The 25245-nt window shown below is 43.6% G+C and overlaps 1 protein-coding gene across 1 annotated transcript; it reads left to right on the top strand.

Annotated features, from left to right (window-relative positions):
- The first annotated feature begins 11159 nt into the window (after positions 1 to 11159).
- LOC134910110 (uncharacterized) lies at positions 11160 to 15803 on the top strand. Its single transcript, XM_063917776.1, has 2 exons — positions 11160 to 12455; positions 12892 to 15803. Exon 2 carries the CDS (start codon positions 14249 to 14251, stop codon positions 15152 to 15154), a length of 906 nt encoding a protein of 301 aa, XP_063773846.1. The 5' UTR covers positions 11160 to 12455; positions 12892 to 14248; the 3' UTR covers positions 15155 to 15803.
- The last annotated feature ends 9442 nt before the right edge of the window (positions 15804 to 25245 follow it).

Here is a 25245-nt window from a genome sequence, read left to right as displayed (position 1 = left end):
TCATGAACTGGGCGGGCATGTACACACGCCCAGCCAGTTCAGCTGTCAATCATCGCCGGCTGCCGCAGCATGTGTACGGGTGGCCGCAGAGGCGTCGGAACAGGGGGGGCAAGGGGGCAGCTTGACCCCCCCAAACATGAAGGAGGCGCGGGGTATCGCTTACTTCCGCATCCCCATGAGCGGCTTCTACTTCAAAAGTAGCTTACTGTAGCAGGCAGGGTGCGGTGTCCATTCTCTACTGGCAGGCTGTCTCTTCACACTGATGTATTACTGGGAGGAGGCGTGGCTGTAGCCCCAGAATGTCACGCTTCCTCCCAGTAATACATCAGTGAAGAGACAGCCAGCTAGTAAAGAAGGGACACCGCACCCTGCCTGATACAGTAAACTACTTTTTAAGTAGACGCCGCCCACGGGGATGCAGAAGTAAGCGCTCCCCCACACTGACAGGGGGGAGGGGAGGGTAGAAGGAGAGAGACCGGCACCGCAGCAGGGGCGCCAAAATTAAATTCTAACTTGGTCCCCCCCAGCGTGAAATCATTCTGGCGCCCCTGGGTGGCCGTCTGGTCGTCCGTGCACACACAACGATGCGCCAGTATATCAGAAGATATATTGGTCGTCGGCTGTGCTGCGAGGCCGATGCGATATGTCTGTGAACGACGGAGTTCACAGACATATCACCCATACACACTGGCCGACGGACCCGCGATATATCGGCCGTTAAATAGAACGGCCGATATATCGGCCAGTGTGTACCCACCTTAAGACTTTATTATTATGGCAGCACTTTTCCCAGGCTAATTTTGCACCTGTGCAGACTACAGATTGCAGCAGTGATCACAGACCAGCTGTTAACTATTTGTGCGCCTCAAGTTTACGCAAGCACCTGTGTGCAGTACTGTGATATTATCTGTCATTGCTGCACCTCATGATCTCCAGCATGTATCTCACCAACTGCAGGCCTCAGTCCAGTCAGCTGACTCAGCTGTCCTATTACTGCATAGCAATAAAAAGGATCTTCACTGTGTGAATGCCAAATTGTTTCCTTAAAAATATTTAACATGCCCGCTCTAATATATATTGTAAACGCCTGCACCTCTTATTACCATGTGCCATGAATGTGCGCTATACATAGCAAAACACTGCATCTCATTAGAGAAAACAATACACCCACACATTATCTGAGTTCCAAAGCTCATTTATGTATATATTTGTTATTAAAAGGATATGGATTCAATATATTACAATGTACAATATACACATAATTACATGGTTACAACTCACACAGTAAGCAGTTAATACATACAGTTACATGCAGTTACATACAGTTACAGGCCAGCTATACAATACCATTCCCTCAATGCATCTTATATCTCTCCCTTTCAGCAAATAAATACAGGAACTGGTCTGGCAGCAACTCCATCATCCTCTGGGACAAAACAGCAACTGCCTCCTGTGTGCTCAGCAATGTGTTATCTAGTTTTTGGGGGAGGGGACTTTCTCATTCATGATGAGTCACTAGTCTATTTGTATATGCTCAACAGGTTCAGCCTTGAAGACATCCAAAGGGGCTGGCCTAAGCTTCATGTCCACTACCTGTTTGGAATATCTATTGTTCTAATAAAAGTGATTTTACCTTTCATACATTTAATCATAACTATTTGTTGCAATGTCCTACAACTTAATAACAAGTATCAAATTAATCTACACATTAATCTGGTTGCTTTAATAGTAAATATGACAGGTCTATCTTGCTTCGTTCAAATAATACACATACATGACATTACTTCATTATATAATTTTAAATCATCATGATGTCTGGCGCTTGATATTATTATAATTATGTACTGTATGAAATAAGCGTCGAATCCATCTCTGTGGCATGTCCGTGTAAATGCGTGTGTTACCATATTTTGCTGTGCTCGCTGCGCGTATATGCAAGTATAGCGACTCATAATGTGTGTAGTTTGTATATTCTTTTTATGTAATAGTTTTGACTTCGACAACTGGTACTAGCAGATGGCCTCAACAACGTCGCTGCCTGCTACACTTCCAGGTCTCGGTTTAGCATTGTTAGCTCCAGAACAACTACCTACAAGTGGTGCTGTTTGCTGTATTCCCAGTCCCAGCCGGTCCAGTCTCTTGGTACCAGCCGGACCAGTCTCCCCGTCCAGTCGGTCCAGTCTCTCAGTTCCACACAGTCCAGTGATACTCCCGATTCCAGTCGGTCCAGCAATACTCCCAGTACCAGCCAGTTCAGCATTATTCCAAACCCAGTCCCAATGCATTCCAGTCTGTTTCTACTCCAGTTTAGTACCAGTTCATGCAAGAAGTGTCATCATTCTGGTTCCAGCCAGTCAGCACTTCAGTTTGGTTACAGTCTGGTTCCACTTCACTTCAGTTCCAGTCTATGCAGTAAGTGACATCATCCTTGTTCCAGTCCAGTCAGCACTTTAGTCCAGTTTTCAGTTCCTATATATCAATTCTGCCTTCTCCAGTACCAGCTGATACAGTACTAATCAAGTCTACCTCACGGAGTTTGTTCTATTATTAATCCAGTTTCATCCTAAATGTCAGTCGCCTCAGACTTAAGACAAGTGTTCTAATCCTACACTCCAGTTCCATCTCTTCATCTGAAGAACCTCCGGGAACATCAAAACCCAGTCTTGTGACAACAATATTTTCCTACTCAAGCTAACAAGCCATAAAGAATAAGTATATTGCCCAGTCATCTGCTAGGTGTATTTGTTATTCTGTCTTGCAATGCAGCATATTCTTTAAGAAACTTTTAGGTTTCTGAAATATTGACAAAGTTTAACAAGAAATAATTTCACATGTAATAAAAACATAATATGATGTATATAGGTATTATTATTATTATTATTATTATTATTATTAATAATAATTATTATACATTCTTATTTAAAAATCTCCACAAGTCTATAGTCCTGTATCAGGGAGTACAACATCAAAAATTGCAGAATAACTAACAGAGCATTTGTACAATACACAACAGCTAACAATAATTATATAAGTACAAAAATGACTATGGGCCTAATTCAGATCTGATCGCAGCAGCAAATTTATTAGCAAATGGGGATCATTCCGAGTTGATCGTAGCTATGCTAAATTTAGCACAGATACGATCAGGCACTCAGACAAGTGGGTGGACGCCCAGCACAGGGCTAGTCCTCCCCGCATGTCAGTGCCGCCCCCCGCAGAAGTGCAAAAGCATTGCACAGCATTTCAGGAGTACCTCCCGGCCAGAGCAGCTCCTGCAGCTGGCCGGGAGAACCTCTTTGATGCCAGGGTCATAGCAGCTGCATTGGCCGGACCGCGCCCCTTAAATGGCGGCTTAACGCCGCCATACAGCCCCCTCCCGCCCAGCAACCGCCTCTGCCTGTCAATCAGGCAGGCAGAGGCGATCGCTGGGCAATGACGGCCTTCGGCAGTCTGGCATGCGCCGGCGCATGCACAGTACTGACCCGATTGCACCGCTGCGATAAACTGCAGCATGCGATCGGGTCAGAATGACCCCCCATGTGCACTGCAGGGGAGGCAGATATAACATGTGCAGAGAGAGTTAGAGTTGAGTGGGGTGTGTTCAAACTGAAATCTAAATTGCAGTGTAAAAATAAAGTAGCCAGTATTTACCCTGCACAGAAACAAAATAACCCACCCAAATCTAACTCTCTCTGCAAATGTTATGTCTGCCCCTCCTGCAGGTCACATGGTTTTGCCCATTAGCTAACAAATTTGCTGCTGCGATCAGGTCTGAATTAGGCCCTATAACGCCACAGTCAGTGTAGGTCAAAGATCAAGGGCATGCAGAGAGCATCTTGCTGTACTATGGAGGAGCAAACAGTATTGCGTTGCAGGAGGGAGAGCCAATTCAGTACTCAATGATCCTGAACCTAACGGGTATCTGGTCTATAGGTTTACACTAAAAAGGTCTAAAGTCAATAGGTTGACCACTAATGGTAGACATGCATTAGGTCGACAGGGTCAAAAAGTCAACATGCAAAAGGCAGACAGTTCAAAAGGTTGACAGGATCAAAAGGAAGATAGGGTCAAAAGATCAACATGACAATGGTAGACATACAAATGGTGGACAAAAGTTTTTTCATTGTTTTTTTCAACTTTTTCGTACTTTACCATCTACATGGAGTACAATTGAGAATAGTAGCCTGTGCCGAGCGCAGCAGTAGCAGAGCAAGGAACCTTGCGCGAAGCATGGCGAGTGAAGCGATCTATGCGAGTGGACGTGGTACACTAATGGAGCTTGTTTGTGGCAGAAAAGTGACAAAACACCCCAAAAATAAATATAAAAATTGTGTCTACCTTGTTTTGTACCCGACCATTTCCATGTTGACCTTTTGACCCTGTTGGTCTAATGCATGTCTACCATTAGTGGTAGAGCTATTAGTGTAGATCTAATCATTCACACCCAACCTGACATATGGGAGAGAAAAGTCACTGAAGAGGAGCAGGAGACGAGTCGGTGCACTGGTGACATGGCTATTGTTGGGTAGAGAACAACAGGGAATAGGACCCTGTCCTTTACAGCTCACATGATAAAGAGATGGGAGGTGGATCAGGAATAGTAAATGGAGGAGGTAGAGGTGTTGAGTGGTATAGATATAAAGATATTAAAGCTATGCTTTATATACAGTATGTATGTTCATTAAAAAATATATATTAAAAAAAAATATATATATATATATATACAGTGGGGCAAAAAAGTATTTGGACAGCCACCGATTGTGCAAGTTGACTCACTTTAAAAGATGAGAGAGGTCTGTAATTTCCATCATAGGTACACTTCAACTGTGAGAGATAGAATCTGAAAGAAAAACAAATACATGAAATCACATTGTATGATTTTTAAACAATTACTTGTATATTCTTGTGGAAAATAAATATTTGGACAATCAAAAAGTTTAACGCAATACTTTGTAATATAACCTCGGTTGGCAATTACAGAGGTCAAACGTTACCTGTAGTTCTTGACCAGGTTTGCACACACTGTAGCAGGTATTTTGGCCCAGTCTTCCACGCAGATGTTCTCTAGATCTGTCATTACAGACTGCTCTCATGTTTTTAAGTGGGTCAACTTGCACAATCGTTGGCTGTCCAAATACTTTTTGGCCCCACTGTATATATATATATATATATATATATATATACACACACTGTATATACAGGGCTTAAAGTGGTCCTGGTGAGGTGGTGGAACTCATGGAGGAAGGACAGGTGGCTGCAGCTCATCAGCAACACTAGTGCCGACTGTATCATCGATTGACGCAGATGATGGGATGGGCTCTTCTGTTGGAATTACTGTGCAGGGCAATGGAGATGGTGGGACTAGTTCCCCCTACCATTACAGGTGGTGGAACTCAGTTCCACCTCATCCCCCCCCCCACACTTTAATGTGTGTGTGTGTGTGTGTGTGTGTGTGTGTGTGTGTGTGTGTGTGTGTGTGTGTGTGTGTGTGTGTGTGTAGTGACATCATGAATCACAAGTCTTCCCTCCCAGTAATCATGCACCTAGAGTCTCTAATCTCCTAGTTAACTTATAGCTCTTTACCAATAGGTGTACATCCTTATAGTATGAGAGGCCTCTGGCAGTGCCAGGTCATAGAAGGGGTCACCAAAACAACCTTTACATTAGAGGCATCACAAATGGCTCCCCATGGAATCACCTATGGCCGCATTAAAATCTATATAATTGAGCAAGAGCCCATCTCCCAAATTGATTCACAGGGAATAGAATCCCAAGGGTTCCCAAGACAGAACATCAGCCTTTCTCTAGGGCTTGGAACCAATTCATAACATCAGAATCCAATATTTGGTTATTTAGTAGTGTTCATATGGGTGACTTTTATATGGGAAACAGTGGAAGTTCCAGAGGCGGGGCTTCAGCACAGTCAAGAATTCAAACAGGGAAGCCATATCAAGTGCCAGTGAATTTTTTTCTGTCACCATCAGTGACCGAATCCCCGCCCACTCCCTTCCTCACCCCCTCCAACCCATCTAGTGCCCACATACACTCCAGTAGTGCAGTGCAGTAGAATGCACTCCCTGCGCCTCTGTATGTATCCAGTGCTAAGAGGCTTGATGCTGCTGTGTGCTGTTGTTGGGGCTGAGCGCTGCGAAAACCAAATGACGGGGACCCGCTCCTGCCAGCGCTAATGAGGGGGACTAACTGCTATTGAAGGTACAAAGTCCTGCCTGTACAGGGAGAGAGAGGAGTTGTATGGGGAGAGGGGTGGGGGGGGTGGGGTAGTGGTGGTGGTTAGGGGATGCCTGTCTCAACTCTTTCTCTGTCTCCCCCCTTCTCTCTCTCTCTGTGTCTCTTCCCCACTCTTTCTCTCTGACTCTCCCCCTCTCTCTGCCCCCTCTCTTTCTCTCTGTATCCTCCCCTTCTCTCCCTGTGCTCCCCCTTCTCTTTCTGTCTTTGGGGTATATGCAATTGCGGTCGAATTCCCGAAATTGTCGAATTTCGGGTCATTTTCGCCAAAAAAAAAAAAAAATTGTCAATGCAATTCAGTGCTTTCCGTCAAAAAAACGGACTTTCAAAATTCGACTTTTTGAAATTCGACTTTTTGCAAATTCGACTTTTCTGCAATGATACAAGTGCTGCAATTCGACAAAAGCATATTCAATTCAAGTTTGGAAATTCGACAGCAGTGCTTTTAGACAGCAAATTCGTCATTTTCAATCCGCCACACTTTGGAGGGTGAAACCAATAAAAAAACTTTAAAACATGTTTTTTTTTGTGTTTTTTTTTTCATGGTAATATCAGATCTATTTATATTAGAAGGGATTAGGTACTTGGTTTGTCTTTTTTGGAGGCACAAGTATTATTTATATATTTTTAAAAATTATATATATATATATATATATATATTTTTTTTTTAATAGATGGAATGGTGAAATCCCTGAAAAAAATGGCGTGGGGTCCCCCCTCCAAAGCATAACCAGCCTCGGGCTCTTCGAGCTGGTCCTGGTTCTAAAAATGCGGGGGAAAAATTGACAGGGGATCCCCCGTATTTTTAAAACCAGCATCGGGCTCCACTAGCTGGACAGATAATGCCACAGCCGGGGGTCACTTTTATACAGTGCCCTGCGGCCGTGGCATTAAATATCCAACTAGTCACCCCTGGCCGGGGTACCCTGGGGGAGTGGAGACCCCTTCAATCAAGGGGTCCCCCCCACACAGCCACCCAAGGGCCAGGGGTGAAGCCCGAGGCTGTCCCCCCCATCCAAGGGCTGCGGATGGGAGGCTGATAGCCTTGGTAAAATGTCAAGAATATTGTTTTTTCCAGCCTGCGGGAGAAAAACGGGCCCGCTGGTACCTGTAGTTCTACTGGGAAAAAAATACCCAAATAAAAACAGGACACAGACACAGTGACAGTAAAACTTTATTTCATACGTCGACACACACATACTTACCTATGTTCACACGCCGACATCGGTCCTCTTCTCCAAGTAGAATCCACGGATACCTGAAAAGAAAAGATCAATATACTCACCTCAGCCAGGGTCCAGAGATAAATCCACGTACTTGTTAAAAAAAAAAAACCGGACACCCGACCAACGGACTGAAAGGGGTCCCATGCTTACACATGGGACCCCTATCCCCGAATGCAGAGAGACCTCTCAGAGTGACAGCTGTCACAGAAAGGTCTCGTTTTTTTTTGTTAACAAGTACGTGGATTATCTCCCGGACACTGGATTGAGGTGAGTATAATTTTTTTCACAGGTACCCCGGATCGTCGGAGACTGTGGCAGTCGGCGTGTCAACATAGGTAAGTATGTGTGTGTCGGCAGGTGTGTAATAAAGTTTTACTCTCAAGGTGTGTGTGTCCTGTTTTTATTTGGGTATTTTTTCCCCAGTAGTACTACAGGTACCAGCGGGCCCGTTTTTCTCCCGCATGCTGGTACTTGTGGTTCTCCAAGTACCAGCTTGCGGGGGAGGCTTGCTGGGACTTGTAGTACTACTGGAAAAAACAATATTCTTGTCATTTTACTCAAGGCTATCAGCCTCCCATCCGCAGCCATTGGATGGGGGGGACAGCCTCGGGCTTCACCCCTGGCCCTTGGGTGGCTGGGGGGGGGGGACCCCTTGATTGAAGGGGTCTCCACTCCCCCAGGGTACCCCGGCCAGGGGTGACTAGTTGGATATTTAATGCCACGGCCGCAGGGCGCTGTATAAAAGTGACCCCCGGCTGTGGCATTATCTGTCCAGCTAGTGGAGCCCGATGCTGGTGTATAAAATACGGGGGACCCCTACTCTTTTTGTCCCCCGTATTTTTTGCACCAGCATCAGGTGCAGAGCCCGGTGCTGGTTTTAAAAATACGGGGGATCCCCTGTCAATTTTTACCCCGCATTTTTAGAACCAGGACCAGCTCGAAGAGCCCGAGGCTGGTTATGCTTTGGAGGGGGGACCCCACGCCATTTTTTTCCGTGTTTTTCCCGTTTTTTCCCGTTTTTTAAATTCGCGGCAAAATCCGGCAAATCGGCCGTTTTTCGCCCGCGGGACTGTCGAATCCGTTTTTCATTGAATATGGTGAATTCCGGCAGCCACCTGCCGGAATTCACCTGTCGAATTGTGTCGAATTAAAAAACGGCGATAATTTGCCGCGATTCGCCGTGAATTGCATATACCCCTCTGTCTCCCCCTTCTCTCTCTGCCTTCCCCTTTTCTCTCTCCATGTCTCCCCCTACTCTCTCTCACTTTCTCTCCTCTCATACACACACACACACACACACACACACGCACACACACGCACACACACACACATCTCCCCCTCTCTCTGTCTCCCACTTCTCACTCTGCCTCCCCCTTCTCTCTCACTTTCTCTCCCCACACACACACACCTCTCCCCCTCTCTCTCTGTATCTTCCCCCTTCTCTTTCTCTCTGTGTCTCCCCATTCTCTCTCTTTCTGTCTCCTCCTTCTCTCTGTGTGTGTGTGTCTTATCCCTTTTCTGTCTCTCTCTGTGTATCCCCTTTCTCTCTCTTCCCGTTCTCCCCCTCTCTCATCACCCCTCTCTCCCCTTCTCTCTCTGTGTCTCCCCTTCTCTCTCTCTCTCTCTCACCCCCCCCTCTCTCTCTCTCTGTATCTACACCCTTCTCTTTCTCTCTCTCTGTCTCTGTCTCCATCTTCTCTCTCTTAGAATTTGGCTGTGGGAGGGGAAGGTCAGAGTTCGATTGCATGAGGAGGGCGTTAGCGAGAGGGTAAGAGGTAGTATTGGTTTACTTACCAAGAAGTGAGGATGACCGCCAACCAATAGAGGGGCACATATAGACATAGGTACATATGGACATAGTGAAGCACATACAGACATAGGTACATAAGATTGACACAAGATTAAGAGTCTGATATAGATAAGTGAATACACAAAATGGAAGCTGGATGTCAGTTTGTCTATTGCTTAAAAGAAACTGTTGCTTTAAATGTGATTCTTATATGTTTGCAGAAACTTTGATTTTAGTAGCAATTAAGGAAGTTAGTCTAGCTTTACAGTATTTCATAGACTGTGGTTAGCTAGTATCCTATAGAAAAGGGAAGTCGAAAGTATGTTGAAGGTAAAAGTATATTTTTAATGTAACAGTCATAATCACAAGATGCTGAGCTAATTAATTGGAAATCCCCCATAAGGGGAGTTTATAAATTATAATATATTCTGATATTTGAAATGTAATTGGTCTATGTATATGATTGGCTTGTTAATTTGATTAGATCATGTAATGCTATGATGAAAGTATATAAGATGAAATCAACGTGTCAATGTGCAGTTCATGATATTCTTTTATCGTGAGCCCTGTGAACTTCACAATGCAATAAATCTACCAAAGAGACTTCATTGTTCTTCAATTATTTTACATGACCATATCATTTTGGAGGTCTGTGCCACCGAGATCAACCCAACATTGACACACGAAGAAGGAAGGTGGGCTGGAGCCGGGACACCTGAACCAACAGTGGCCACAGGTAAGAGCTGTTATCTTACTTCTGCTCCATGTGTCCCTGCCTCGGTCTGCTGACTTTGTGTGTTATTGTTGGCTTGTAACTCCTTGAAGTCTTTTTGGAGATTGTGAGTATGGAACCAAATTGATTTTAACTGCATTTTATTACCAGATGCAGTGATTAGTATAGAGTGTTAAGATTGTAATTTCTGTCATTATCATATTTAATGATTTTATGGGATCTTTTGCCTGCCATATCTTGCTAAATTAAGCGTGAAGTCTGTGAGTGATTATGAGTGTGATTGGCCGAGGCTTTACGCCGGCAGATTCTGGACAGGGCCCAGGTAGGAGAGAGGCTCCGGTTAAACTCTCCTATGCTGGATAGTATCAGGGATACTCACCCACTGTGAAAAGCACCTTGTACACTATAAGGCCAAGCTTAGCAGAGTGTGGAACACGTGTGCCTGTTCAGAGCCGTGGCACCTGACGAGGTGGTGAGGTTTCCTAAGTGGAGTAATATCTCTCTAAACAAGGGGAGCGTCCCTGTTTACCATTGTATTGGACATTGAGGCTGGACTGTAAAATAAAGATTAGCTATTACAATGGGTCAAGAGATGTCCACACCGAAGGGCTCTTCTATGTTAGAGATCCCGCACGGCAGTCCAGCGAGTGTGATGTATCAGAGACAAGGGAGTGTGGCTGTGAAATTTCTCAGGAGATGGCATGCAAAATACCTTGATAGATCATTTATAGGAACCTTTAGCATAGACAAGTGGATAGAATTAAGTAAATTAAGGGAAAAAGGCTGAAGAATGGAAGGTATATACATTATGGCTAGAAACATCTCGTTATATTCCCCTTTCTGCCTATTTAGCACAGATATCATTGTTTAGAGAGAAATGAAGACAATGAATGTGTTCCACTTAAAAAGGGAAAGGAAAAAAAAAAAAGGGTGCAAATTATGCCAACATACACCCAGATAACATGACTGCAACTGGAATTACATGAAGTAAGGTAGCACAGCAACAAACACTTTTACGTGCTCCACTAAGAGTAGTAACTACTGATGAGGTCAAGTTATGGTCAATCCATGTGCCCTGGACCCTAGAAAAATGTAACCATTATAGGAGAAAGCCAAAGTAAGTTAATCAAGCTAGTACGGCTGTATAAGACACATTCATTTACACATAGTATTATGGTACAATTGTTTACTGGTTTATTAACAACTGAAGAATAAAAGGCACTCACTAAAGAAGAAGGGTGAGAAAACATCCATTTCAAACACACAGGATACAAATAGAGTAAGAAAAGATGTTTCTCAGAGACCTACAGAGAAAACATACCAGAGATTATTGGGTAAGGTTCAAACCAGAAGTACAAAATTATGGACAAATAAAAGAGATATTTGATCACAAGAAACCTTTTACAATGTTGACCATTGCTTTTGTTGAGGGTCTTAGATCGCATATCAAAAATTGGTTGACCATTAATGATCTACTGTGGCGCACACAAGTCCCAGAGGATTTGACAACCTTAGCAGTACACCATGAAGATAACTTGGTGTTCAATAAAGTTAGAAACAAGTTAAAGTTGCTGAAGTCACTGGTAATATGGCTGGGTGGGCAACAGAAAGGTACCACCCCTAGACATAGACCGTTTCAGCGTGAAACAGGCAGGTGTCCAGTCTGATCAACTGGATACTTGCGCTGTCGAGCTGAAATTGTTTGTTAATTCTGTAGAAACCAACTGCAGATAATACGTTGTTAATTTGACCTGCAGACCGTGCTGGGCAGGACAGTTCCAGAGAAGAATAAAATATATTAGTTTTTAATTAAGGCATATAATGTAATTTCACCTCATATTGTATAGCAAACCATGCTAACAGAAATCCCTGCAAAGCAAAATAATAATAATAGCAGCTCTACTAACTTGTCAGAAAACTCGGCATGACACTGTGGCACGCTTACCAGAATGGGAACTGGTCCTCATTATTTCTACCACCATTACCCTGGTCAAATGTAATATTTTGAAGTCTGCTACTTTACAAATGGTTAATGAAACTGATGGGTTTCAGAGAGAGGAATGGGGGGAGGAAAGTGTAACCCCTCGTGCTTGCTTAACATACCCTGACTAAGCTGATAATAACTGCCAAGGTAGCAGCACGAAAATAAATTGTAATAAAAATGTTTACATGTTTACTAAAGATATATGTATACTAAATGAACAAACATTAATCAAAATGCAAAAAGCTTGTTATTTACAGGAAAGGACTAAAGAGGGAAAATGCAATGAAGGCTTGTGGCACAGCTCTGAAGGTAAAACTGTTGCCCCAAAATCACTCTTGCCAGCATTGGCACAGATGTCCCATGGACTGACCCATGCAGAGGAATGCTGGAAGAACAGTTAAGACTATACCTTCACATCTTCCCCAGACAACTGGTCCTTTCCAAGTTATACAAATTGATGTCATTCAGCTTCCAAAGGTTAGGATGTTTTAGCATATATTGGTTTGTGTAGACAGGTTCAGTGGCTAGGTAGAGCATCAAGTCCAGCACAGAAATTGGTACAGGAATTTATAGGTATACCATATGTGATATGGTATAGCATATGTGATATAATCTAACCAAGGCATACATTTTATGGGACTAGTGTTTAAAAAGATGTGCCAACCAGCAGCAAAATTGAACATTGCAACGGGACTATTAAAAATAAGCTGGCCAAAATATGTAAAGAAACCAGCTTGCAGTGGCCAGAAACTTTGCCATTAGTGTTGCACTCGATCAGAACAACACCAAGGGGGGAGTTGAACATTTCTCCGTATGAAATACTGTTTGGAAAATTGCCCAATGTTGCTATTGCACCCGCATATGAACTCAGTAAAACAAATGATTTAACTGTGAACTATCTTATTTCATTAAGCAACCAGCTAAAGAAGATCCAAGCTACTGTGACCAGCACACAACCAATCCCTGTGGAAGGTGCTTGTCATAATCTACATCCTGGTGATGAGGTGATGGTCAGAAATTTCCTGAGATCGGGCTCGCTGACAGACCGGTGGGAAGGACCTTACCAAGTCTTGTTGACAACCCCAACTGCTGTTAAGATAAAGGAGAAGACTTTGTGGATCTACTCCACCCACTGCAGAAAAGTCACGCCTCCTGAGACAGCACATGTGGAAGATATTCTCCAAGACTCCTCTGCACTTCACCAGTAAAACCAGCAAGTGAGTGGTTCGGGCATAATAATCCCTTGAGCCACTTGCCAACGCAGTATCTCTGTGGAGGGTACATAACTCCTAGAAGAGTACTGTGAAGATCAAAGGACAACAAAGACAATGCTAAACAGGATGATGCTGATAGGCCAAAGGCCAGACCGTGGACTATGGGGGTGCATTCTCTCATGGGCATGTCTGATTACAATCATACTCATTGTGCTTGAGTGTTGTATATACATTCCAGGGTCTGTTAACAATGTGACCAGTCAAACAGGTAATGTAACATCTTACAATGAAGCGTTATTCAAGACACGTGTGTGTAGGGCCTTACAAAAGAATAATTATGGAGGAGAATTTACAGGTAATTCCATGATAGCAATGCACAGTAAAATTGCAAAGGCTCTCAACACAAGCAAATGTTGGATTTGTACCCACCTACCCATCAGTGTAGATGCAGGTATACCCCTCCTGGCTCATTACATAAGCACAGCTGACATGATAGACAGAGATTGGTCCTGCCATAAGCGAAAGAATGGTAGTCGCAGTTGTGCCAATAAGACACCTAAAGTACAGAATATAGTAGACTTCCCATATTTGGATGTCTTAGATGCAGGCTTGCTGTATGCGCCCGCTCTGCAGGTATCTGCAGCCAAAGGGAAACCTGAATTCTGCTTAAGTGTTAATGAAAAGTCCCACCCATATGTGTACAAGGAAAAAATATTACAGGTAAAAAGCCCAAACCTAGGGTACACTAACTATACTGGAGCCACATTTGTGGTAAAGATGTCCGGTAGATGCTCCCTCAAGAATCTCAAAACCTGTTGGCATTCCATAGATGCAAATGGGGCATTAACACCTAACGATACTTTATACCAACTACAGAGAAAGGTGTACACTTGATAACAGCACATGTGGAGATGCCAATGGTAATAACACAGGGTACTTTATGATATACATAAGGCTCATTTATACCAAAACTTTTGGGATGCCTCTGCCTAAGGGTATGTATTGGGTTTGTGGAAAATGGGCATACTCATGGATTCCCTTAGGTGCTAAAGGACAATGTGTACTCTCCTCAGTATTCCTATAGAGCATGACTTGGTGCCAAGTGACCTGACATATTTAAGACATCTCAGTAAAAGAGAAGTGAAAAAAGGATATGTATCTTTCAGATTTTCTGATGGTGAACGTACGGCTGGAACTTTGTTTCCTCTGTCCACTATCTATTTGGTGGAAAAAGCTGTGTCCCAAACCTTAACGGTACTAGATCAGATGGTAGGGGAATTGGTCGTTTCAATCAATCAGACAGTGGAAGAGCTGGCTCAAGTAAGAAAAGTGGCTTTACAAAATAGGATGGCACTGGATCAGCTGTTGGCAGCAGAAGGGGGCACGTGTGCAGTGGTAGGACAAGAATGTTGTACTTATATTGAAGATCACAGAGCTGAAATAAGTGCTCATCTGAGCAAGGTGGGAGAGTTGCAGCAGGAAATGATAAGGTTAGGTGCTAGTGAAGGTTGGGATCCACTTGGATGGCTAGGAGGAAGTATTGCAAAGCTTTTTTCTGGAGTATTGCAGTACATTGTGTTTGTTGCACTGATTGTAGGAATCATATATCTTACCATCAAGTGTGGACCAGTAGTCTGTGTACAATGTGGTAAAGGATTTAAAAGGTTGAAAGTGCACCATGAAATGACCATTGTGGTGGTAGATGATGAGGTTCCACTAGAACAGGTGACTCAGGGAACAAGTCAGGGGCAGCAGGAAAGACAGGTGGTATATGCTGACATGAGCAAATCTTATGAAAGTTTACAACTCCAGGAAGCTGAGCCCATATACCAGGCTTTAGAGGAGGATCAGGCAGGTAGGGAAAGTACACAGCTTGTTAATTTTACTTATGGACTGGATAACAGGGTAGAAATGAATCAGGATGAGTATGTTAGACATGAAATACAAGCGAGTTTCACCTAACTGTGTCAACACCCTCTTAGCCAACACCAGAAGGTTCCTATAAAAAGAACAGGGATTCCCGTCCGGTGCGGTGAGCATTGGCGCCAGGCCCATCCCCGTGAACCTACCTTTTTCCTATGTTGTGCGTCTACCTAACCCTCATTAGAAATTGTGAAATTGAACCTTCTGATTTGTGTATTAGAGTGCCAAGTATATTGGCAGAGAGAGGAATGATATAGATAAGTGAATACACAAAATGGAAGCTGGATGTCAGTTTGTCTATTGCTTAAAAGAAACTGTTGCTTTAAATGTGATTCTTATATGTTTGCAGAAACTTTGATTTTAGTAGCAATTAAGGAAGTTAGTCTAGCTTTACAGTATTTCATAGACTGTGGTTAGCTAGTATCCTATAGAAAAGGGAAGTCGAAAGTATGTTGAAGGTAAAAGTATATTTTTAATGTAACAGTCATAATCACAAGATGCTGAGCTAATTAATTGGAAATCCCCCATAAGGGGAGTTTATAAATTATAATATATTCTGATATTTGAAATGTAATTGGTCTATGTATATGATTGGCTTGTTAATTTGATTAGATCATGTAATGCTATGATGAAAGTATATAAGATGAAATCAACGTGTCAATGTGCAGTTCATGATATTCTTTTATCGTGAGCTCTGTGAACTTCACAATGCAATAAATCTACCAAAGAGACTTCATTGTTCTTCAATTATTTTACATGACCATATCAAGTCGTTCAATATGTAAGTCATGAGTGCCACATCATCCTGCTACTGTACATTATTATTATTACCAGTTATTGATATAGCGCACACATATTCCGCAGCGCTTTACAGAGAATACTTGGCCATTCACATCAGTCCCTGCACCAGTGGAGCTTACAATCTATGGGGCAGATGTATTAACCTGGAGAAGGCATAAGGAAGTGATAAACCAGTGATATGTGCAAGGTGATAAACACACCAGCCAATCAGCTCTAATATGTAAATTAGCATTTTATTATTAACATACCAGAGCACATACGGACATACAGGAGCACATACAGACATAGAGGAACACATTCGTGACACATCAGCAATGATCAGCAACACGGCAACCAGTAGGAGAGGGTGCGGGAAGGCAGAGGGACCTTCCGGTCCTTCTAAGAGCAGCAGCAGAGGGAAGTTTCTCTTCCCTGAAGCTGCAAACACTGTGTATCTGACTGATGTGACCATGCCAGGCAAGTAGTTAAGAACAAAAAAACTTAGGAGAAAATAGTTACAGCACTTAGTGCCACATTACATAGAGTACATACAGTAGTGAAAACGATGTAGTGAGGCAGCCACCTTAATGATATTCTTGTTCACATGTATAGGGTCTGTTTCAGTGCCACACGTAATGCCAATGTTCACAGTTGTGAGCAATTCATCCCTAAAACCTACTACGGCGCATGTGTTACACTATGTGTATATTCAAAGCTTCTTTTGAGATTGAGATGCCCAGTATCAGAAATGTCTTGGAAAAACTTCTAGGCAGTGAGGCGAATGTAGGTGGTCCATCTTATGGACATATTCGTGTACACAGACGTTCCGTTGTTCACGTTGGATGCCATACTCAGATGGACAATCTGCACCTGTCACAAGGCTGGTGCAAGTTTTCCTGGTGCAGTATTACAGTGTTTACAGATGCACATAATTGGCAACTCAGTCCGTAACCAGGATTACAAGGGCCTGCGTCAACTCTCTCCCTCCTCCCCCTTCAGACATCACAGCTGTCGCCAAAAGTAACCCCCCCCCACATGGACATCACAGCCGCAGCAAATAGGACCCCCACCCCAGACATGAGAGCCACCATCAATAGATAAAGGGCCCCTCACCCCAGACATCGGAGCGTTAATAAGTTTTGAGCATAACATCTCCTTCTGGGAATCTTTAGTGATCTAAATCTGATGGTGGGGCAGATATGAGTCGATATGGATTTGTGAACTGTTTTTGGTGTCATTTTTTCTGTAACATGAACAGGAACCCCAATTAGTGCACCGCGTCCCCTTGCATGGTTCACTTCGCTCGCCATGCTGCGGGCAAGGTGCCTCGCTGCGCTTGGCACAGGTTACTATTCCCAATCGTAGTCCACGTGGATCGTAAAGTATGAAAAAGTTAAAAATCTATTTTTTTTTAAAAAAAGCCATGGCGACCTTTTCATGTGTTGACCATTTGTCCATGTTGACTATGTTACTGTCAACCATTAGTGGTGGACCATCTGAACGGATACCCCTGGATACTACATGGACTATAGACGACTCTTCCCAAAGGAATGAACGGATAAATAGGGGTCTTGGGATGTGTTTATTATGATAGGATTTTCAAATTCAGTAGCTTTTAAAATTGGTCATGACAGGCCTAGCTGGGACCTGTAGTATCAGTATGGAAGAATATTATATTTTTCTTCTTCGGGATTCGCACCACAGGGAGAACATCAGGGTTGTAGGTGGTGGATAAGAGTCCGGCACCAAACAGTAAAGTTTCCAGCTTCCCAGAATACTCAGCTCCTCTCCCCTATAACCCTGCCTCCATGCTCAGGAAGGTCAGTTTTTTATTGGTGCCAGCCGGAAGCTGGCTTGCACCTTTACAGGGGGTTGCTATAGCATCCCTATGCTTTTAATTTTAAAAGGTTTTTTTTCTCTGAGCTTGTCAGCACTGTAAGTCTGCAGACTCCAGCGCTACAGCTCCACAACCCCCGCTGGTGCCGAAACTCCCGCACAACCAATGCCAAGAGGGGTACTTGCGGCAGGGGCTACACACCGCGTCTAGCACCGCTCACTGTGGGGACCCCAGGACTGCGTGGCTGGCATATGGGGGCATTTAAATTGTGATCTGCCACGTGTCCCATAAGACAGACCACGGTGCTAGCGTGGACACTGGCTCCGGTCAGGGATTCTACTTGACCACCAGGGCATATAAGGCACAGGTTTTAGTGTATACACTAAATTTATAAAGACCTTTAGTACCTTGGGGGGAAGACCAGCAAGGAGAGGCGGTGCTTAACCTGCATCTCCTCCCCCAGCTTTGGGTGTCAGTTTACTGCAGATTTCCCTCCGTTGAGCTTTTAACAACACTACTTCTTTCCCTCAGAAACCAGGGTAGCCATCTTCAGCATGCAGCAAGCCAGGTCTCCGGGAATGCTGGGCTCAGTCTCCCTATAAAAATATCTTTTTACAAACACTTATATTCTACTTGCTTTCATAAACAGGTTGAGTAGTTGGTTCAAATGCTCATTACAGTTTTATTATTGTGTATTTATCTGCATTGTATGTGACTTCTGCTAGTTCTGCTGTCTGATTTATCTTTTTTTCTGATATATATATATATATGTATGTATATATATATATATATATATATATATATAGATATAGATATATGTATGTATGTGTGTATATATATATATATATATATATATATACAGGTTGAGTATCCATATCCAAATATTCCGAAATACGGAATATTCCGAAATACGGACTTTTTTGAGTGAGAGTGAGATAGTGAAACCTTTGTTTTTTGATGGCTCAATGTACACAAACTTTGTTTAATACACAAAGTTATTAAAAATATTTTATTAAATGACCTTCAGGCTGTGTGTATGAGGTGTATATGAAACATAAATGAATTGTGTGAATGTAGACACACTTTGTTTAATGCACAAAGTTATAAAAAATATTGGCTAAAATGACCTTCAGGCTGTGTGTATAAGGTGTATATGTAACATAAATGCCTTCTGTGCTTAGATTTAGGTCCCATCACCATGATATCTCATTATAGTATGCAATTATTCCAAAATACGGAAAAATCCCATATCCAAAATACCTCTGGTCCCAAGCATTTTGGATAAGGGATACTCAACCTGTATATATATATATATATATATATATATATATATATATACATACCTCCCAAATGTCCCATTTTTGGGGGACTGTCCCGCTGTCCCACTCGCGGGCCACAGTGTCCCGCGGTGGGGGGGCAGTTGGGAGGCTCTGTCTCTCGCTGCCCTGCTTAGCAGAGCAGCGGTGAATAGACGCTGGGCGCATGCGCACAGCGTCTATTCACTTGAGTCAGAGGGAGAGAGGGCATGCCAGCGGCTCATAGGGCACTGGGCATGCCCCCTCACTGACTAAAACGGGGCGTGGCTCGCGATCGCGGGGCACCCCGTGAAGCCACGCCCCTTTTATTGGTCCACGCCCCTTTTTCGGGAGTGTGTCCCTCTTTATAGAATAGAAAAGTTCGGAGGTATGTATATGTAACCCTTCTTTCAGACTGATGGTTGGATTTGATCACTTAAATTGTCAAAGGGTGGAGGCACAACTGTGCCTCCACTCAAGCTTCTTGTCATTAGTTAGTGTGTGTGTGTTTGGTAAGGCTCGCTTGAGTAAGCCTAACCTAGTACATAGTTAGAGTTGTTATTTTTAATATATTATAAAATGTACAAACATATTCAATTAATTACCTGTCTCTTCTCTTTTCCAGGGTTTCCGGACTGTTATACTGTTATCTTTATTAGGATTCAAGAGACGGTAAGTATAACACAAAGAATATTTTAATGTATTGTTAACATAACAGTTGCATCAATTAATATCAATTAATTTACTACATTTAACTCTACTTTAACAATATCGTGCATGCAATATACAAAAAATAATCTTCCTAAAAGGGGCACTCAAAGTGCCAGAGTGACCCGGGTACTCCTATTATACTATACCACATACATTAGTGCACTTCCTATTCATGTATATGCAATACAATTTTAGTTCAATAGGAATAATAATACTCCCACTTGGATGGTGTAGTGTTGGTGTAGTGAGAGTGACACAAAGTTCACAAAGTTCCAGTTGTCACTGTACGGTAGTTACACTATCACTATTTCTGGAGCCTTCCGGGCAATTTAGGGTAACTTGTCGCTTTCCTCTACTCCTCTATTTTAGCATCTGGGTATCTGTGTATTAATAGTAGTAAAGTATACTAAAGATTTCCTTTGAGTCAAACTGGTCTTTATTTTCCATTTCCAGAGATGGATATTTTTATCTTCCTCTTGTTCATGTAGAACTTAATTGGACTGAAGATAATGTAAATTTATCCACGGTCTATTTTATGTGTATAATGGTTCTTCCTTATGCTAATGTGACTGAAGTAACTTGTGACTGAGTCCTTGAATAATATAATGTTCTCTCGTAGTAATGGTAACCTAAATAAATTCTTGTAATTTCTCCTCTCCCGATAACACTTCCTCAATTCTCTTCTTTTCTCTTTAATTTTGGAGCAAACCTTATATAATTATGTATAAGTCAAGGGATCTTTTAAAGGTTGCCGATAAATCCTTAATCTCCATCGTTATTGTAGTATTTAGATACTCTCAAAAGTATGCATAGAGTGTGCATTATGGTATTTTCGCTTTTTGACTCTAGCTGAATAATATAATGCTATACTCTCTCTATACTCCCCCGACCCTGCAGCAACAGTTTATGGGACACTCCTCCTTGTCAATTATCAACTCTTGCTTTCAATGTGAGAGGAGGGGAATATTATGATGCGTCACTCTGTCTCTCTGATGTGAGGGGATATTATGGTGCGTCACTCTATCTTTCTGATGTCTAACAGGTATTTAAGTAGATTTAATAGGCTAGTTTCTCCTTTGATAATATGTTAGGCACCTACTTGTCCCTCTGGAGCAGTATAGCAGCTCTCCTCTCTCCTTTAAAAGTATTTGTCCCCAGCCGGTTTCTCTTTGGTGTGTGGACGCCTCTTTATAGTGGGAGTTACTGGGCCCTTTTCTATATAGCGGTAAATATTTATTTCGCTTACCGCACCGTCACGTCACTAGCACTGCAGCTCTTCCTCTCTCTCCGGCAGTGTTAATGTAGCCGCACTGGGATCAGCTCCGTCGTCTGTATAGGCACGGTGATCAGCAGCTCCGTCGTCTGTCTCTGCTCTCTCCAGCGGCTCTGGCGTGGCTGCTTAGAGGAGAGATGATCGATCCCCGTCAGGATGACGCCCGCCGAGCGGTGACAGACCTCGGCTGAGCGGTGACGGACTTCAGCGATGACGCCCACCGAGCGGTGACAGACCTCGGCTGAGCGGTGAGTTACTTCAGCTCAGCGGTGACGGACCTCGGCTCCTCCCGGCGAGCGGTGACAGACCTCGGCTGAGCGGTGAGTTACTTCAGCTCAGCGGTGACGGACCTCGGCTCCTCCCGGCTCTCACGATCCTGCCATGCACTCGCGTCCAACGGCTCTCCTCTTTCAACCGCCGCCTGTGGGTGCCTCTTATAGCTTCTCCCCCTGCAGCTCGTGAAACCTTTTTTTTTTCTTTTGTCCTCGCTCCCCATCTCTCCTTGCCCGGCTCGTGGCTCCCTTCTCTTCCGCGTGACTCCAGATCCAGAAGTTTCTCTTAGCCATCCATCGTGGTGGTTGATTAATTTATCTATACTCTCTCTTCTTCTAATTTATAACAGTGACAATAAAGCTACTAAATACAATTATATTATTTATACATTGTTTAAAGCCACTATATTCATTATATTAATAATAGCAATAAATACTTAATAAATACTTAACTAGGTTACATATATATACACACACAAATATATATACATAGCAATATATATATATATATATCACTTTTCTTTATACCCTGTGAGACAGGTGCTTACAGGGTTATTCTGAGCAGCAGTTAAATTGCTAAATTATATCACATACTACACTTGGTTATATACAGTAGTTACTGTTGCCACAAAAGTGTGTGAGTGCAACGCAGTTATGTCTAACAAGGCAAAAGGTCGCTAACAGTCAGAAACCCCTTTATTGCTTTCATGTAAAATGGGCTCTGTGGGGTTATCTGCACAGGATGTTGTACAAGATGGACTCTGTGTTAAATGTTATACACCTTCTGGACAGTTACCTACACCTGTACCTATACAGGAATCTCCTTGGGCTTCCTTTACACAGTTATTGGGTACTCTGGTGGACAGACTTACACCAGCCATGGGTCCCCCTATGCCAGTACCAGATACAAATCCACCCTGGGTGGAAACTCTGGCAAGTTTAGTTCAAAGTCTGGCACAGACACCTACAGCTTTTCAAAAGATGTTGCCAAGAAACAAACAGCATTCTTGGTTAACTAGAAATACTACATCTTCCTTTCAGTCCACTATCATATCAGACTCAAACGAGTTCATCTGAGGAGTAAGGTGAAGAGAATACTCTCTCTGTCACAAATTCATGTGTAGCAAAGGAGGAAGCTTCTATTACTGTAGATCAGGGGTGGGGAACCTCCGGCCCGCGAAGCCATTTGCTCCGGACCACCCGCTTCTCCCAGTGAGACACGTCGCCGCTCAGTCCGGCGGCAGCGTGTCTCAGCTGTCAGTGTCAGGACAGGGAGGAGAGCGCGGCGGCGTGTAGAACTGAAACCAGCCGCCGGTTCGTGAGCCAATCAGAGCTCGCGGACCGGCAGCCAATCAGAAGCCGCGGCTGCTGGTCCGCGAGCTCTGATTGGCTCTCGAACCGGCGGCTGGTTTCAAGTCCTACACGCCGCCGCCCAACATAGCCGCGCTCTCCTCCGTGTCCCGCCCGAAAGGAGCGGTAAGTAGCACGGAAGGGGGGGGGGGCACTGTGGGGGCATCTGTATACCTGGCACTGTGGGGGCATTTGTATACCTGGCACTGTGGGGGCATTTGTATACCTGGCACTGTGGGGGGGCATTTGTATACCTGGCACTGTGGGGGGGCATTTGTATACCTGGCACTGTGGGGGGCATCTATATACCTGGCACTGTGGGGGGGGCATCTGTATACCTGGCACTGTGGGGACATCTGTATACCTGGCACTGTGAGGGGCATTTGTACACCTGGCACTGTGGGGGCATTTATATACCTGGCACTGTGAGGGGCATCTGTATACCTGGCACTGTGGGGGCATCTGTATACCTGGCACTGTGAGGGGCATTTGTACACCTGGCACTGTGAGGGGCATTTGTATATCTGGCACTGCACTATTGGGGGCATGTGTATCACGTCTCATTTTAATTGGCCACACCCATTTTTTGGGCGCGCGCGCCTCCGGCGCACACACACAGTACCTCTATGGGGCAGACCTGCTGGGCGGCAGGGTAATTTTTTAAGTTGAGAATTTTTGTATGGCCCCCGAAGGATTTTATAAATATCCAAATGGCCCTCGGTAGAAAAAAGGTTCCCCACCCCTGCTGTAGATGTACTGGCATCAATAGATGCAATTAAACAGATCCTTCAGTTATCTGAAGATGAACCTGTGTCTGTTGCTAGGAAAACTGATGTATTTAGACAAAAAATGATCAGATCAGAATTTCCACATTCTGACCATGTGATGGAAATTAGACAGGAACCTTGGAATACCCCTGGTAAAAAGATTCCTCTGTCTATACAACTCTCATCTCTCTATCCTATTCCTTTGGATGAAAGGGCAAGGTGGGAGACTCCTCCTCCAGTGGAGATTCTCATTTCACACATTTGGTAAAAACATCTACTTTACCTATCACAGCCATTTCATCATTAAAGAAACCCAGAGATGGAAGCATTGAAAATTGCCTCAAGTCTATCTTTTTACTGATGGGTGCTGTAAATAGTCCTACAATAGCAGGCTCGTGGGCAGCAAAAGCTATTGAATCTTGCTTGCTGGCAATAGAGGAGTAATTGCCTCTAGTTATATCAAAAGAGTGCAGAATATATTTGGATTGTATCAAGAAAGTGACTTCTTACATTAGATAAGCACTATTTGATGCTGGGGTTGGCAACATCAGTGCTTGCAAGACGCATTATTTGGTTACGCTCTTGTAAAAGCAGATTTAAACTCCAAGGAAACTCTGGAATACTACCCTTTACGGGAGATATTCTGTTTGGAGAAGAACTAAACAAAATAGAGGCATTCTTAGTGGCTGCCAAAACAGCTTTTCTCCCATCAGCTTCTACACCACGGCCTAAGAGCTCCAATTTTCTTACCTTTCGTCCACAAGGAAAGCGAAAGGACAAGCGTTTCCTAGGCAATCATATGCCTCAAAGTCTACTAAGCCCAAGACTAAGCAGCCATGTGCAACCCCCAGCAAAACCTGATAAACCCACAGCCCGTGGGACCTCAGGGTGGGTTGCCGACTTCTTCACTTCGCACAAGTCTGGATCAAGACCACTTCATATGCTTGGGTGCTAGAGGTAGTCACTCAAGGGTACGCCATTTCTTTCAAAGGACGTCCCCCTCAGCAGTATTTTAGCATGAGCCTTCCATCAGACACAGAAAAGTCACGGATACTGCAAAATGTGGTTTAATCACTCCTCCAGTCAGGAGTAATAGTGGCAGTTCTTCAGGCTCAAAGGGGAAGGGACTATTATTCGTCCCTGCTCTGACATGTACCATAGACAAATGGGACATACAGACCAGGGACGTGCAGTCAGGGGAGGAAGAGCCTCTTTCTTGTACATTTAGACAAAAGTCGCTGAAAGAAACTTTTTGAGTAGGAATTTGGAGCATATATATTGCAAAAAACAAACATCTTAGCGAGCACAGATATCTCAGAGATCACAACACGCCCAACCGCATCAGAATATATACGTTATGATAAGAACTTACCGTTGGGGACCTTATCCGGAAATACGTCTGGTAAAATACATTTACAACCTAATGAACTTGTGGGCAAGTGTGGATTCATGTCCTAGCCAGGGATTGTGGACATTGTGTCTGGAAGGGTACTTGTGGCATTTTTAATTTTCATTGTGCTATAGCAATTGTTTTTATTCTTGAGGAGTAAGACAATCTCCTTTATGAAAGTTTATTAAAAGCAATATTTAAATTTTATATTTTATGTATTGATTCAGTTGTCTGATGTATATTTGAATCTCAGCCGGCGCCAGTACTCATTTCTTTTCCAGGATCAGCTCTGCTTACTATAATGGCGCCCAAATGCTGACAGGGAGTGAGGGAGAGATATGCAGCTCCAGGGTGGGAACATTTACTCTAAATGGCGCCCTGGGGCTGGGGGAGGGGCTACATGTTAAAGCCTTATCCCCCTGCTGGACTTCACCACGAGTACTGTGGGTTTAATA

This window comes from Pseudophryne corroboree, chromosome 4 (assembly GCF_028390025.1).
Source record: "Pseudophryne corroboree isolate aPseCor3 chromosome 4, aPseCor3.hap2, whole genome shotgun sequence".
NCBI classification, from domain to species: Eukaryota; Metazoa; Chordata; class Amphibia; order Anura; family Myobatrachidae; genus Pseudophryne; species Pseudophryne corroboree.
The sequence above is the reverse complement of the archived record's forward strand: the minus strand, read 5'-3'. Positions and strand labels throughout refer to the sequence as shown.

What these genes read in the sequence shown, in the direction of transcription:
- LOC134910110 (XM_063917776.1), top strand. Translation starts at nt 14,249, where the DNA reads ATGTGTACTCTCCTCAGTATTCCTATAGAGCATGACTTGGTGCCAAGT.